The sequence below is a fragment of the Callorhinus ursinus genome, unplaced genomic scaffold (assembly GCF_003265705.2).
Source record: "Callorhinus ursinus isolate GAN/ISIS: 27379988/994484 unplaced genomic scaffold, GSC_fseal_2.0 scaffold20, whole genome shotgun sequence".
Lineage (NCBI taxonomy): Eukaryota > Metazoa > Chordata > Mammalia > Carnivora > Otariidae > Callorhinus > Callorhinus ursinus.
Window position 1 is genome coordinate 23,053,830 of NW_027397082.1, and position 16,101 is coordinate 23,069,930.

General features: G+C 46.2%; 1 protein-coding gene across 1 annotated transcript in view; it reads left to right on the top strand.

Annotated features, from left to right (window-relative positions):
- The window catches only part of TLL2 (tolloid like 2), a 122,417-nt gene that overhangs the window by 41,271 nt on the left and 65,045 nt on the right, over positions 1 to 16,101 (top strand). Inside the window, exon 4 of the mRNA XM_025880974.2 lies at positions 10,965 to 11,042. Coding sequence (XP_025736759.2) covers positions 10,965 to 11,042 — 78 coding nt within the window. The remainder of the gene's footprint in view (positions 1 to 10,964; positions 11,043 to 16,101) is intronic.

A 16,101-nucleotide genomic window follows, 5' to 3' on the forward strand; every position in this document is an offset into this window, starting at 1 on the left:
TCCTGTGATGCTCACCAAAGTTGCTGAGTAAACAACTCTTCACAAAGGGAAAATTCCCTTTCCCCCAGATTCAGCACAATTGTTACCATTAATCCCATTATTTTGCTACTTAAATCGTTGGAAAAAGATACCTCATTTTGCTTTTATTTTCATTGCTTGGGGGTAAACTTCTGTATAAATACCTACCAGTTAGATTTTTCTTCTGTGACGTGTTCACCAACTTCCTTTATCCGATGTCTACTGGAGACAGTTTTTCTCATCAATTTGCATGAGCTATTTGTATAATACGGATGATACCCATTGTTACCTTCAAAGCAGACATTTTCCCCTCTCTGGGTGATTTGTTTCCAATTTTGGGGATTCATCTTTCTGATACACAAATGGTTTTTTTTTTTTAATTAACATACAATGTATTATTTGTTTCAGGGGTACAGGTCTGTGATTCATCAGTCTATTAAAGTTTTTGAAGTTGAATGTGTCAAACCAAATTTTCTTTTTCTTATGCTTCTGAACATATAAAACTTTTCCTACTCTAACTTTGGGAAATAACGTATTTTTTCTACTGTTTTCCTATGGTTGGTTTGTTTATACTTCACTCTTTCTATCCATTTGGGTTTTCTTTGAGGGTAGGGTTGATACCCCTCCCCCTAATTTCTGAACAGTAATCTCAATACCGTCCACTGAATATTCTTTCCTGGTGCTTTGGCAATGTTTCCTTTATCATGTAGTGTGTGGTTTTGTGCTCCATTCACCTATGTGTTTTGTCATGTTAGTTTCTTCATGTGTTTAGTATTTGATGGGCTGCATTCTCCTCATCACCCTTGCTCTGGGTTTTTTTAGAAATGTCTTGGATAATCTCACTTGTTTATTCTTCTAGGTGAGTCTAGGAATCACATTTCTACAAAAATCTAAGAGGATCCCAACAAAATCTTCTCAGAATTTGGATCATGGTTGCGTTAAACCCTTAACTTCCTTTGGAGAAACTGACCCATTTATATCATTTACTCACTCCATCCAGGAACATGGAATTCTTCTTCTTCACTTACTGTTATCTTTACAAATTGCAATAAAATGTATAATTCTCCCAGATCAGTTAGACATATTTCCTGTTAAAGTTACCCCAAGTCTCTTATGTTGCCCATTCTGATGGGTCGTCTGAAATGTTCCTTTCCACTGGCATCTTTCAGCATGATGACTGTGGAAGGGAGCGCCTTGATCACGTCTCAGAGCAGACTTGAGCTTTCCTCCCCCACCCTTCTCTTGGCCAGCTGCGCACCAAACACCTAACGAGCTCACCTAAGCACCCTCCTCTCCATCGCTATGGTCTGCCTGCTTTAGGATGTCATCACTTCTTGTTTGGAGTCCAACCTCCATGTCCTCTGGCCTCCCTTCCCTTCCTCCCTCCCTGTCTGCCAGGTCCATCCCAGGCCTGGGGATACATCACTGAAGAAGATGGAGCTGGTGTTTTAGAGGATGTCATGGAGGCAGGTAGTTAACATGCAAGCACATAAACAAGATCATTGCTGATAATTCTCAATGAACCCTGAAGGGAATAAATGGGGACTGGGAAGTTTCTTCCAGAATCTTCCTTTTATACATTCAGCTTGTAAGTCCAAATTTTGGTTCGAATTTTGGCCCTCAGCATCTCGGGGAAGGATTTAATTGGTGTCCTACCATGCTCCTCGGTTCTTGCTGCCTCACCATCAGCTGTGAACCCTGTGGGTCTGAATTTTTGCCCCCATGTCTCTCTAGTGTCCCACCACTGCCACACCTGACCACTCCCTGCTTTAGAAGCACACTCCCTCAGAAGCTTCTAGAAATCTCTGTGTGGGAGAAGCCCCAGATCGCCCTGTATTACAAAGGCCATCAGTGGAGGCACAGGGGCATGGGATTGCATCTGGGTTTTGCCTCTTTCTGGCTGTGTGACTGAGGATGAGTTAGAGTCAATAGTGATAATAGTAATAGGAGTAATAGCTAACTCTGTGAGTGCTGATTTGGGGCCAGGCATTATTCTATGCCTTGCATGGATTATCTCTCTTAATCTTCATAACAACCCTATGAAGTGAATCCTCTTATCCTCATTCTATGGATGAGGAATCTGAAAGAGAAAGAGGTTAGGTGACTTGTTTAAGTTCACACAGCTAGGAAATGTTGAAGTAAAGGCTGAATCCTAAGCACTCTGACTCTGGAGGTCCATCTTGCAAACCACCTGATTTGCCTGAACCTCAGGTAAACAGAGATCAGGTAGGTGGTAGGGAGGCTGTCACATTCATGCTCCCCGGCACACCTCATCTGGCACAGGCATTCCCTGGTACTGTCCTCTCCCTCCATGACTCTGGGCTCGGGTGTGGGACTTGCTTTGGCCAGTAGAACCCTAGAGAGCGTGACAGAAGCAGAAGCTTTTACAAAGCAGTGGCACATTGGGACACATCGTTTTGGAATGCTGCCTGTTTGAAGCACCCTGCTGTTAGGAAGCCCAACAGAGCCATGCTGTTAGGAAGCTCAAGAGGGCTGTATGTAGACACCACATGGAAGAAAGCTGAGGCCCCAGACATACAGCTGCCCGTGAGCCATCCCTCAGCCATCCGAGCTCTCCCAGCTAAGGCCCTAGACACTGTGGAGCAGACAAGCCAGTGCCATTCTTTGCCCCAATTCCTGGCCCACAGAATCAGAAGCAAGCATAAAATGGTTATTTTAAGCCACTCCATTGAGAGGGATAGTTTGCTACGCAGCAATAAATGATGGAAACAGCCTTCGAAGAAGCCAAGGCTAGGCTGGGTGTGAAAGACGTGGGCTGCGTGTATGAGAGTCCCTGGAGCCCAGGCTCAGGAGAGCACTGGAGGCTTGAAGCCAGGTGAGCAATAGGGACTACTTCGAGATCACACCTAAGCTAAAGGTCTGGCCTTGTTGTAACAACAGTCAGGGACCAGGAAAAATGCAGGTGCGGGCATTCAGGATAGGTGGAGGGTCCAAAGCCAAGCAGAACGGATGTCCGACTGGAGGCCCTGGGGAGAGAGCACTCCAATTTGCGTGATTAAGAAGCCTCCCATGAGCTTCCCCTGGAGTAGGAGCAAATTCCAAGACCTCATCAGCCAGTGTTTGGACACGGGCGGGAGCCAGGTGACTGACTGGAGAAGGGAGGGCTGGATCTAGGAATCGCTTACACATCACTGTCTGAGAGAGGGTCCTGACTGGCCCTTCACGTCTCAGCCATGAGCTCTCCTGCCTTCCATCTTGCTGAGGTATGGACTCATTACTTTTTCTTTCCATGGTCAGAACAGAAAAGCAAAAAAACTGACTGGACCACAACTTTTCCATCTGCAGAAACACAACTCTGTTTCTTGCTTTCCCAGCGGAGAAGGGTTTTCCTGGCAGCCGCCTGTATATGTGTGTGTGTGTGTGCACATGCGCATATGTGCACCACAAAGTGCAGAGCACATGTTCGTAGGCAAGTGTGTGCCATAATCTAGCTTTTTTTTTTTTTTTGGGAAAATCCCTTTATTTCCTGATTATAAAAGTAATCACAATTTAGAAACTACAAAAAGTATGTAAGAAAATAAAATTCACCCAAACATCACCAACCAGAGATCATCACAATGAGCATTGTGGGTATTTCCATCCAGTCTTTTCTCCCCTATCATTTTTGTAGATGCTTTTTCAAAAAAGATGGGATCATACCCAGTTCTATTGGAATCACCCTGGGCACTGTTTCCTTATCTGTTTTTTGACTTAAAATATGAACATTTTCTCCACTTAGTAAACTTTCTTCTAAAAACAGTTTTTGAGGTTGCATTGTGTTCCATTACATAATAGTTCATTTTACCACCCCCCTATTGGGGGTGTGGTTATCACAGTCTATCTTATAAATATGTGGAGATGAAACAGTCTTTGTCTTTATCGTCAATCAGTTCCTTAGTGCCAATATCCAGAAGTCATATTCTTGGGTCAAAGTCATTTTACTGCCTGTTTTGATACATCTTGTTAACTACCTCATAAATGTTACCAATTTATATTCCTGCTCCACCAGCAGTATATAAAAATTCCCTTTTTATTATACACTTGCAGATATTAAATCATTTCATTAACAAAAGCTGGCAATGATCTTTTAACTCGTTTTCCCTTTCCCTTCTGTAGTATTTGAAGTTTGGCATAGATATAAAATTTACTTGGCCCTGAATTGCTTAGGATTACACATTGATTACCAGAGTGGTTGACTAGTTCATTCCTAAATCAACCTGTTAAGGGGGCTTGGCCTCTTTTTTTTTTTTTTTCCCTAATGAATAATTAAAACCTCCGCTGTGCAGGTGTTTCTTGCACTGACCTGGGTGGGCAGATATGTCATCCATTGGCCTGGCCTGAGATGCTTGCTCAGACCACACTTGCACAGGTGTGGGCTAGAGGGCAGGGGAACACGGGTTCTGGAGTCAGATGGGCCAGACTGGAAATGCAGAATCTGTCACTTACCAGCTGGGTGACCTCCAACAACTTACTCCTGACCCTCCGTTTTCTCTTCTGTAAAAGGAATAATATTACTTATTCATGGGATTGCTGTGCATATTACATATGACCAAAGGGCATGGCAAATTAAGACTACTTAAGGCATGGTTATGAGGATCAGACTCATAAGCCCTGCACAAGCTGGCTGTGCATTCCTCAGGCACAGCTCCTGCCTATGCTGCCCTCAGCCCCGGCTCCAGCCAGTGCCACTCATTTTTACTTGCTGGGTTTTTGTTTGTTTGCTTGTTTTTGCTTTTGTTGTGTTTTGGTTTTGTTTTTTTGCTGGAATGCTCTCGCCAGATGGAGGTCCCTCTTTCATCAGTTAGGTCTCAGCTCAAATGCCATCTACTCAGAGAGGCCTTCCCTGGGCTCCCATCCCCCATTGGTCTTTCATAAAACTGTTCTAATTTCTTCAAAGTGCTTCATCCCCCCCGTGGAATGATCTCATTGTTTATTGCTGATTTTTATCCTCTGCCCGAGAGCCATGAAGGCACCATGAAGGCACCATGAAGGCACCATGAAGGTAGGCCCTGGCTGTTCTGTCTTCAGGAACCCAGTCCAGTGCTGCCCAAAGCAGATCCTCAACCAGTATTTGTTGAATGACTAGACTAGTAATAAAGTGATTTTTAGGATCTTGTGCTAGAGATTTTTTTTATTATTATTAGAATAAAGCAAAGCAGTTTCATGATAGATTTACCTACCTCTGCTGGGTCAAAGCTGTAAATACACGTGTATTAAAAGTGAGTAGATGGAGGGGATGCCTGGGTGGCTCAGTCAGTTAACCATCTGCCTTGGCTCAGGTCATGATCCCAGGGTCCTGAGATCCAGCTCCATGTCAGGCTCCCTGCTCAGTGAGGAGTCTGCTTTTCCCTCTCCCTCTGCTGCTACCCCTGCTTGTGTTCTCTTGCTCGCATTCTCTCTCTCAAATAAATAAATAAAATACTTAAAAAAAAATAAAAGTGAGCAGATGGAGAGTGTAGGTTGGCCTGGCAGGGTTACCATGGTGTGTGATGTATATTAAAGGATTTGACACCAGACAGTCTGGGGAGAATCTCAACCTTTCTAACCAATGACTGTGTGTCTCCAGTGATATCTTAACTGCTCTAAGCCTCAGTTACCCTGCACGTAAAATGGGAATGATATCCACCTCAGGGTTGGCTTGAGGATTAAATAGATTAATGTTATGTGTAGTACCTGCAGGTAATCAACACTTTAAAAATGGTAGTTATTCTTGTGTTTAAGAAAACCAAGGACTAAATAATGTTAGACTCTACAAATGAAGAATAGAAGGAATAATTGATATCAAGTTTTTTTTATAATACCATATTAATGAATATTAATTCATAGTCACTATAAATAAGCATATATTCAAATGAGCAATATTGATCTATGGAACAAGGCTCTGTCCTCCTGGGCTTTGGAAAAGCCCATCTCTTTCTGCCTAGTTGTCTTTGGATGTATATAGTTAATATTTCACTAATTATGGTGGAGGAGTGTTGTGTGTACATCAATGTCTCATATGATGCATATAATTAAGCTACGTTTTGTTGGGAGCGGAAGAAAATTGGGCTTTCCCAAAGAAAAGCAGCTTGCTCCCAAAGTTGCTAACAGATTGCTTCTTAATTGAACTTGGGAGGTGAATTATATGGTGAATTAGAAAAAAGAACAACTCTGAATTTAGTGAATTGTTCCATAAAGGAAACTGTGGGATTGAATTGCAAATGCTGGATAGAAACATTTCAGCCTGGCCCCATGCATCACGGGCCGTTGACCTCTGCTGTGTTTCAGTGAGAGCGTGAACAGGCCTGTAGCTCTCTTTTCAAGGCCTGGAGGGCATTCTTTCCCAGAGACCAGCTGTAAGCCTGGGTTTCTTATGCAAAGGAGACGTTTGAATAAGCCCCTGTGACTAATGAAATCTACAAGGTCTTTGCATATCCTCTCACTGAAGAGGTAATTAACCAAAGATCAAATACGGGCATATATATGTATTTTTTTCAAATATTTTTTGTCTTGCAGTTACACTCAAGGAAAAATTTATCCCCACACCCTGAATGCTCCCTCCCCCATTGTCCCCAATCTTTGTCTGCAGCAGGCCATATTTCTCTTCCTTGTTCCGTGGTGCTCCCGGGTGCAGTTCCAGCCAGAGTCACACCTGTCTTACTCATTTGCTAACTTTTACTGGAAGAGAGGAACATTTTCCATTGATACAGATGTGAGAAATGACTTTTTTAGTGTTTGATGTCTGTTTCCAGCTCCACATCTTTCATTCCTGGTGAGCTTGGGAAGGAAGAGTTTCGTTTTAAGAAAATATCAGGTTCTCTGAGTAGTGAATCTCAACCTTTGCTGCACCTTAGAATCACCTGAGGAGCTTTTGAAAATCCCAAGGCCCAGCCCAGGCCCAGACTGATTAAATAAGAACCTGGGTCGGGGGGTAGGGGCGGGGAGGGACCCGGCATCCGTGTTTGTCTAAAAAGTTTCCCAGGTGATCCCACATTGCAGTGAAGGTTGATAACCATTGTCCCAAGAATATCTGCTCCCCTCTCTCCATAAAAGCTGATGGATTTTCCCATCCATTAGGCTGAGTTAGAAATGATTGAGTTATCTTTTTAAGCACTGTCTACCTGACTCGTCCATCCATCATCCATCAGTCCATTCATCCATCCATCCTATATTTTATTGTCTGCTCTGTGCCGGGCACAGTGCTGCGTGTTCATTGTTGGACAAGACAAGGATACTTTCACCAAGATGCTAAAAACTAAAAACCAAACTGAAGGATCAACTGAATGGACAGGAGATGCCTTTGCGGTAAGGGGTGTGAATCAGCCCAGGCCCTATATGTGCGCACAGAGCAGAGGGCTTCTAACCTGGGAGGAGCAGTGAGGCAGTGTCCCAGAAGAAGTGGTGTCCCAGCGGAAACTTAAAGCACCAGTAGGATTTGGCCAGGTGAAGAGGTGGGTGTGGCCGAGGAAAATAGAAATCAAGGTGCTATAGGTAGCTCAGGGTGGCTGAGTGGGAGTGGGGAAAGTAGCAGGAAGCCCCAGGGCACCAGGTGGAGGAGGCCTCAGGGAATTAGAACTCATCCCAAGGGCAGTGGGGAGCCTCAGGAAGGGTTTCATTAGGGAGAGTGGCGAAACCACATTAAGTCCAGGGAGATCCCAGGCTCAACAGTACTGGGAGCATGAGATTTGCTGCCCTTCTGAGAAAAAAGACAGTCTCTAGTCTCTTGCTGGTAAGGATGACAGAGGAAGGATTTGTGTTCTTAACTGGCCAGGGCCCCAAGCTCTTGCAGGCCTCCTGGGGGAAAAAAAAAAATGCCGTGAGTCCCTTGGGAATAGCCAATCTCTCCCAGGCACCCCACTTATTCTTTTTCTTTCTGGTCCTGAGGGGAAGGAGCACAGATTTGGAGGGTCACATACTACCCACCTTCAGCCATCACCGTTGCTAACCATCTCTGTACCCTCGAGATAGGCAAGTCACTTCACCTCCTGGGGCCTTGTTTCCTTCCTGGAAAATGGGGATGGTTATGGCCCTTTTGTCATTGTGTCTTTATGAGGCCAGACTTATTAAACACAATACAAGAAGAGCATTTAGCACTGTTCTTAGCGCATGTTCAACTCCATAACTGGCACATAGTAATCACTGATTCTTTTTCCCCTCTGGCTACTAGCGGGCCCCTGTTCTCCCCTCAACTCCAGAGTTTGAGCTCCTATTATAGTGGGCCAGGTGGATCCGAAGTCCTCCACCCCGAGCCTGCTGCAGAGCTGAATATCAGTCTCTCCTGGCCTTAGCTCCCTCAGCCACAGCCTACAGCTAACCTTGAACCCAGGCTGTGCTCAGGTATCCTTACAGGTTTAAGTTTTTTTCTGCCTCCTTCTACCCCTTTTGCAGGAGCCAAGCACATCTAAACTTACCAGCCCTTCATGCTGGGCTAGTGCTATGTGGAATCTCCTTTCAAATGCCAGCCCCTGAGTCCCTCTCCTGTCCACTACTAGTAACCCTGGTCATATTCAAAGCTGGTGCAGTTACAGAGCCCTCTCATGTTCTCTGGCTCTTATCTAGATCCCTCGGAATAAAAGCCAAATCCTGAAAATGGCACCACGTGAGCTAACCCTCCAGACCCTCCACTGCCCTCTGGCCACAGTGCCTACGACTGTCTCTCTCACCCATTCCATTCCAGTCGTACTGCCTCCCTACCCCCAAACACACTCCTACCCCGGGCGGGGCCTTTGCACCCATTGTTTTTCTCAGTTTGAAATGTTCTTCCCCAGTCTTCTGTAGACTCTCTCCGTCACTCTCTTCTAGCTTCTGCTTTTCTATCTCACATGAAACAGCAACCCCTTATCCCTAGCATTCATGGTTCCCTTCACCCTCATTTATTTTCTTTGTAGTGCCTATCGGCAACTGACTTAAATATTTGGTTGCCTATTAGCTTATTGTTTTCTCCCCTACCCTCCATCAGAATATAATTTCCATGAGGTCAGGGTAGAGTTTGTTCTGTGTTGTATCCTGAGCAGCAGAAACAGCATCTGGCGTGGAGCAGGTGTTGGATAAATATTTGTTGAATGAGTTAGTCCCTAAACAAACCCATTACCTCATTTGGTCTCCAAAACCAACAACCCATTTGACAGATGAAAAATACAAATGCCCAAGGTCTTAGCCACAGTTTCACAGCAAAGACGAAGGTAGTCCTGGAGCTCTGGCTTCAGGCTCCCCTTCGCTCCACGCATGCCACATTCCTCTGCTGGCCAGCGATTTTCCCCTGACCTTTAGCCTGAGAGGAAATGATATCGAAGCTGGAAGAATACCCAGAGGGCTGGGAGCTGGCAGCCAACGGCCCGGCAGCTGCAAGGAGTGTGTGAGTGGATTTCGAGTTGGCCAGAAAGGCAACGGAACGAGCAGGATGAAGGCACGCAAAAATGTCAGCGCACGCCTGGTCCGCCGCTGGTGTCATCAGCAGGAGAGGGAAAGAGGTGGGCTTCGTGGTGGAGGCTGAGCTGCAGGACCGCAGGGCCGACTCCCTTGGTTGTCCCGGGCCAGGTCATTGGGGCATCTGTTTGGGACTCTACCCCAAGCATTCTTGGGAGCTGTGGGGCACAGGAAAGATCCTCAGGCTTCTGACCAGGAAGACTGTCCTGAGCACCACCCTGGGCTACTCATTTTGTGTCTTGGTTTTCTCCTCTGTAAAATGGCATTACACTCTTGTCTGCCACAGAATGTTCTAATGGGGGTCAAAAGAGGTATGGGGATACAGCTCTGTAAGCTGCAAATTTCTAAACAAATGCAAGAAATGAATTTGTAAGTCGATTGTCCTGTAGTTGCTTGGATGTGGTTTCCTATGTATGATAGTCTCTCCTGGACATAGGCTCTATCCTCAGATCTGCTCCCTGGTGTCACAACCCACCCAGTTTTTCAACCCCCAAATGTAGGAGTCATTGGGGACCTCTCTCAGGCCCTTGTATCTAATCCATCAGCCTCCCTGCTTTCCTGCCTGCAACTATATTCCTAATATCCTTGTGGATTCGGCCTCCCTCTCTGCCTGGTTCCCCCTTGCCCACCAAGGGCAAGCTCATTCCCAGTCTAGATTCTTTCCTGATCCTGGGCCAGATCTCTGTGTCAGTGGTCAGGGAAGGCCCCTTCTGAGCACTCATACTGCATACGATCTTCAGATTTTCTGAACCCACAATGACTTCGTCCATTTGTTTTCTTACCTTGGGTTTATTGTCCAGTTGCCCACTTTATCCATCTGTCTTGCTCACTGCTGAATCCCCCGGTGCCTGGAACTAAACACAGTTCCAGTTCGCCATGGGTCTAATACTTTTAGCTGATTGACCACCTTCCTGGTGGGGACAGATGTGAGCCAGGTTTTACACAATGGCTACTAGCAAACAAAGACAAGCATCACTGTCCTTGACGGAGGCCGTGTCTGCAGAGTCTGATATACAAAGTCTACAGAGCAATTTCTAAAATGAGACTCACCCCAAAGAGAAAACCCAAATGCCTACTTAAGCCAGGGCAGTAACTGACCACATCCCGTATTTAAAAGCAGCACTGAGGACTTCTCCCACATTCCACACGAGGGGACTCCAGAAGGGAGTGTCCTGTTTACATTCAGCCTTCCTAATGAGGGCGAGGGTAAGGAAGCTGACTTGCAGGTTGACTTTGGGATTTGCCTCTTAACTTTGTATATTTGACTCCAAGTACCCTTGAACTGATAGAGGAGAGCAATACATTTCTAATTTGTGATTTATGTGCGTGGTTATGAAAAAGCAGGTTCTTTTTTGCCCTAGCATCTAGAACAGTACCTGGCATGTGATAAGTGCTCAATCAACCTGTGTTATCAAATCTTTACTGATCTGCCAGAGATCCTGGTCATCCCCCAGGTGACTAGGTTTGCTCCCTCAGCTCTTGGTGCTCCTACAAAGAAGGATGGTGAGTCCTCACGTTTCTTTTCTTTCTCGTTCCTTTAGGTGGGCTGGAGAAGCAGCAATCTGAGAGCCGGGAGAACGCAACCTCCACCAGTACCAGCGGCGAGGAAACTAGAAGGGGTAATGTGAGGCCCCACCAGGCCTTTGGGTCCTTTTTTTTTTTTTCAGCAGTGGTAAATTTCACATAACATAAAAGTTCCATTTTAACCATTTTAATGTGTGTAACTTAGTGACATTAAGTACATTCACAATGTTGTACAACCATCCCACTATTTCGTTCCAGAAAATTTTCGTTCCAGAAGATTTTCATCACCCCAAAAGAGACCCCACACCCACTAAGCAGTCACTTCCCTTTTCTCTCTGCCCCTGGCTTTGGAAACCTCTTTTTTCTTTTTTTTAAGATTTTATTTATTTATTTGAGAGAGAGTGAGCAAGAGAGAGAGAGCATGAGCAGGGGGAGGCGCAGAAGGAGAGGGAGAGGCAGACTCCCTGATGATCAGGGAGCCCGATGCGGGACTCGATTCCAGGACCCCGGGATCATGACCTGAGCCGAAGGCAGACGCTTAACCAACAGAGCCACGCAGGCGCCCCAGCTTTGGAAACTTTTTACTTTCGATCTTAGTGGACTAGGAGCACCAAAGTCTCTGGGCATGAGGGAGTGTGTCCTTTTGTTGAGGATGGACTGGCTGAGGGTGGTGTTTGGCTGCTCAGGGACCATATGGTCTTCAGTTAAACTCTGCCACCTGGGTTTGACCTTTCTCACCGTGCTTGGCTTGTGAGTTGCAGCCCCCAAGGGCCGACAGGAGGGATCATGAGGCTTTGGGAACTAGGGGTCTGACAGGACAAGTGGGCAGGGGAGGCAAGGAGGGAAAATAAGCTGAGATGGGGGCTGGGAGGAGGGTGTAGCCTAGAGACCTTGTGGGCTGCTGGGGGAGGGGGCAGGTGAGGTTGTGGCCATCTGTGGGCAGGGCCACCCATCGACAGGTGCCTGCCTGGAAGTCTGCCTCTGCGTGTCTGCACACTGACGCTCACACACGTGTGCTTTCCTAGTTCTAAGAGGTTCTAAGCTGGAGATTACGGGTGCGGGGGGTGTCTCACTGGATACATCTCCAATTGGAGGAGTTTTTCCCATTCAGAAGCCGTGCTGGGGGAGAGAGGCTGCTGGACTTCGGCCTGGCCAGCATCCTGCAGGAGTCAGGACTCACTCCTGCCAATGTTGCTTCTTCTACATAAAATAAATGCAGAGCAGAGCGAATAATTTTTTTTATTGACGTATAGTTGACACACAGTGTCAAAAGGAATAGTTTTTAGAATCTTCTGATCTGTAGTCAGATGCATTATCCGTTGCGCCACTAGCCCTGTCAAAAGGAATAATTTTTAAATGCCAGAATCCTTTTTTTCAAGGATGCCTATTTAGGGATAACATAGAAATCAATATTTGCTTTATGTTTTTGCTTTAATGCTATTTTATATTTTACACATACATATGCATATATATAATTTCATACAAACGCATACATGTAATGATACCATCATGTCCTTTCTTAATTTTTTTTTTTTTTACTTTTCCCTGTAATTTGGCTAGCTCCCTCCCTTCTCTTTTCCACATATTGCTCCTCTGCCTTTCCCCAAGAGATGCTGGCTGATGGCTCTGTGTGCACCCTTCCACATTTTTCTCCTTGCACATGTGTTCACACACTGCTGTAGGGATATAAACATGCATGCAAATAGAAGCTTCATCATTTTACAAAACAGGATCAGATTTGATACATGCTTTTTATGAATCATGCTTTTCTCACTCAGCAGTACGTCATAGGAAACCCCTCCAATGCACTGGTGATAACTTCAGTTTATTCTTCTGAATATTTTGCAAAATATTCCTGGTGTGGGTGGGCCATAATTGATCCAATGATTCCTTCATCAGTTAACATATACTTCGTGTCAGGTTTTTGTCATCACGAGCAATGCTACAGTAGACGTTCCTGAACCTAGATCCTCACACTCTTGGGATGTTTTTAACAGGTGTTCCTGGAATGGGTTTCAAAGCCATTCACATTTCCAGAGCAACTTGTGACGTGCCCCTTTCACCATATCCTCTCCAGCACTAGGTGCTCTCCATGTTTTTAATAATGTAAACAGGAGTTTATTATTACTTAATTTGGATTTTCCTGACTTGCTGGTGACTTTGAGCATCTTTTCCTGCCTTTCCTGCCTTTCCAGTGATGTAGGGGTGCACGTCTATGATTTGCCTCTTCCTGTCTTTTGCCCATTTTTCTGTTGGGCTGCTGATCCCCCTTTTATCAGTTTGGCCTCTTTCAGAGAAAGGCGGATTCATTAGCTTCCATGCTCCACACCCCCTTGACAAATGTGTATTTGTTTCTCTATCTCAAAACACATTGCTGGGACCATGTGCAGGGCTTCCTTCAAAATCTGTGGCTTCCTGCTTTGCGCTTTCAAAGTATTTTGACTTGTGCTTTCTTCGGCTCTCAAGACATCTCATAATCTCAGTGACACTTCGTTTTGGCCACAGATGACCACGCTTAGTGCTAATAATGGAGCATAGGGTGTGAGGGTGGAACCAGGGACCAGCACTGCAGTGGTGCAGATACCACACCGCACTTTCCCTTCCTGAGTGATTTATTGTTGCCTAAAGCCACTCCCAAACTTAGTGACTTCAAACAGTGATTTGTTATCTTTCATGATTCTGTGCGTTGACTGGGCTCTGTGGGATGTTGTTTCTTTGGCTGACATCAGCTGGGTCACTCACTTGACTGCATTCATCTAGCAGCTGGGCTGGGCTGGCCTGGGTGGTCCGAAAAAAAAGCTGTAGTCACATGCGCCTCCATGTGGCTCTTCTCGCCATGTGGACTTTCATTTAGCTGTCTAACCTGGGTTTTTTTTTACAGTATGGCACCTGGCTTCTCAGAGGGAAGAAGCAGAAGCCACCAGTCCCCTTAAGGCCTGAACTCAGAGTACCCAGAATGCTACTTCTGCCACATTCTCTTGGTCAAAACAAGCCAAAAGGCCTGTCCACCTTCAAGAGGAAGAAAATAGATTCCGCCCCTTAATGTGAAAAGCGGCATGAGCTCACGGGGATGAGCGCTGTGGCCATATTTAGAGACCAGCTCCAGCCTTCTCTCATTGCCTCTTACCTGCCCACCAGCAATAGACAGTGTCAGGGTTCTTAGTATATACTAGTTTGTTGGTGTAAAATGACCCAACCGAATAAACTTAGACTGTCAGACACACTTGGGTTTGCACCCTAGCTTAGGCACTTAGTAGCTAGGACCTCAGGTAAGTGTTCCTATGAGGTTTGGAGAGAATTAGAAATAATAATTATGCAAAGTGCATAGCCAGGTGTCTGGAATTTAAGAGGTGCTCAGTGCATGTAGCTCCTCCACTTTTTCCTCTCTACCTCCACCTCCAAGAATAATATTATCCAGCATTGGAAGTGTATCATCCACCTCTGGACTGGGATTCCACAGCTGTTCAACAGCTGCTCAGAAACACAGTTAAGGGAAACTGGAAGGAATAAGGCTGCTGCACCTCATTAACAGGCTGCCTCTGGTAGGTTGGCTTGTGCATGGTACCCACACTGCGACAGGAGATTTCCTTGGAAACGTTGGATGAGTTTAAAAAATAAATAAATAAAAAAGAGATTTCCTTGGGCTTTGTAAGGAGGACAGTGAAAGCATTCCCCCAGCCACCATTCCTCACACCCCTACAGTGGGCTAAATCCATAGTCTGCAGACCGTCCAGGGACCCTGGTTTTTTGGAAGACAATAATGTCAAGGCTAGGCTAGTTTCTCCATTCCATACTGCAGCAGCAGACGGGCAGGTCTTTAAGCCTCCCGGGCAAGCCTGATGAAGAAGGAGACCTTTGGCACCCTCAGAGGTGAGCCGAGGGCCAGCTGTTCTAGCCTGTCCCTCCAGCCTTCCCTCCCTCCGATTCATCTCTCCGGGGCCCTGTCAGGCGCCAGCGTGGGTACCTCTTGTTTTTGTTTGAATTAAAGATAAGACAAGTTGTGTCAATCTCAGATTCCCCTTTCATCACAACCGGACCCCCTCCCAACACCCCCAGAAAAAGAGACCGCCCAAGCAGGAGAAAGGATCTGAGGGAAGCCCCTGCCCCCTGGCCCCCTGGCTTCAGCAGCAGGTTTATTTCCTGGCATTATGTGGCTCCCCTCAGCCCTGACGGCAGGGATTTGTGCTCCCAGCTTTGGGAAGGGCTGGGCTCAGAGAACTGCTCACTCAGCATCCCCCTAGCAGGCCATTTGGTCCAAGGAGTCTCCCTCCCCTGGAGATGAGCGCTCAGCATGCATTTCAGGGCTGCTAATAGGATTAATGAAATGGAGTGTTTAACTGCTCCTCCGATGAAGTGACTTTGGATAGAGCCTGATTTCCAGAACCATATTTGTAGAAGAGAATGGACTTTTCACTCCCAGTAACAGTTCCTAAGGGCTTTGTGCTGCAGGAAATCACAACGGAATCTTGTTTGCACCAGAGAACGCAAGCTTGGGTACAAAGCACTGCTCAGCACCCGAAACCCTGAATGTCACTAATGACAGTGTATCTGGGTGTATCCACTGAACCTAACTTTAGGCATTCTTTCTAGCCCGTCCCCAAATGCAGACCTTGCTAGCAATTACTGAAGCTTGCACCGAGCCCTTACCACGGCAGGCGTTTGACATTCATTACCTGGTTCAGTGCCCACAATGCCAGCATGCAGCAGGAAGGAAGATTCAGAAGGCAGGAAGAGTGGCTTATCCAAGGCCACACAAGTAGCAAATGCAGCATTTATCTTGAGCCTAAGTCTCCCTACCCTAAACCCCCTGCTCTTAACCTTTGGGCAATATCAGTGGTTCTCAAACATGCCTGTGCTTTGGAACTACCTGGGAGCTTTAAAAACTCACATGCCTGGACTCCACTCTAGTTTGACTGAGTTGCAATCTCAGGGCAGGGGGTGGACGCCAGAATTTTTAAAAAGCTCCCCAGTTGATCCACATGTGCAGCCAGGTTTGAAAACCATCATGCAGAATAATCCAGTCTCGGGTGGCGCCTGGGTGGCTCAGTCGTTAAGCATCTGCCTTTGGCTCAGGTCATGATCCCAGGGTCCAGGGATCGAGCCCCGCATCGGGCTCCCTGCTCTGCGGGAAGCCTGCTTCTCCTTCTCCCACTC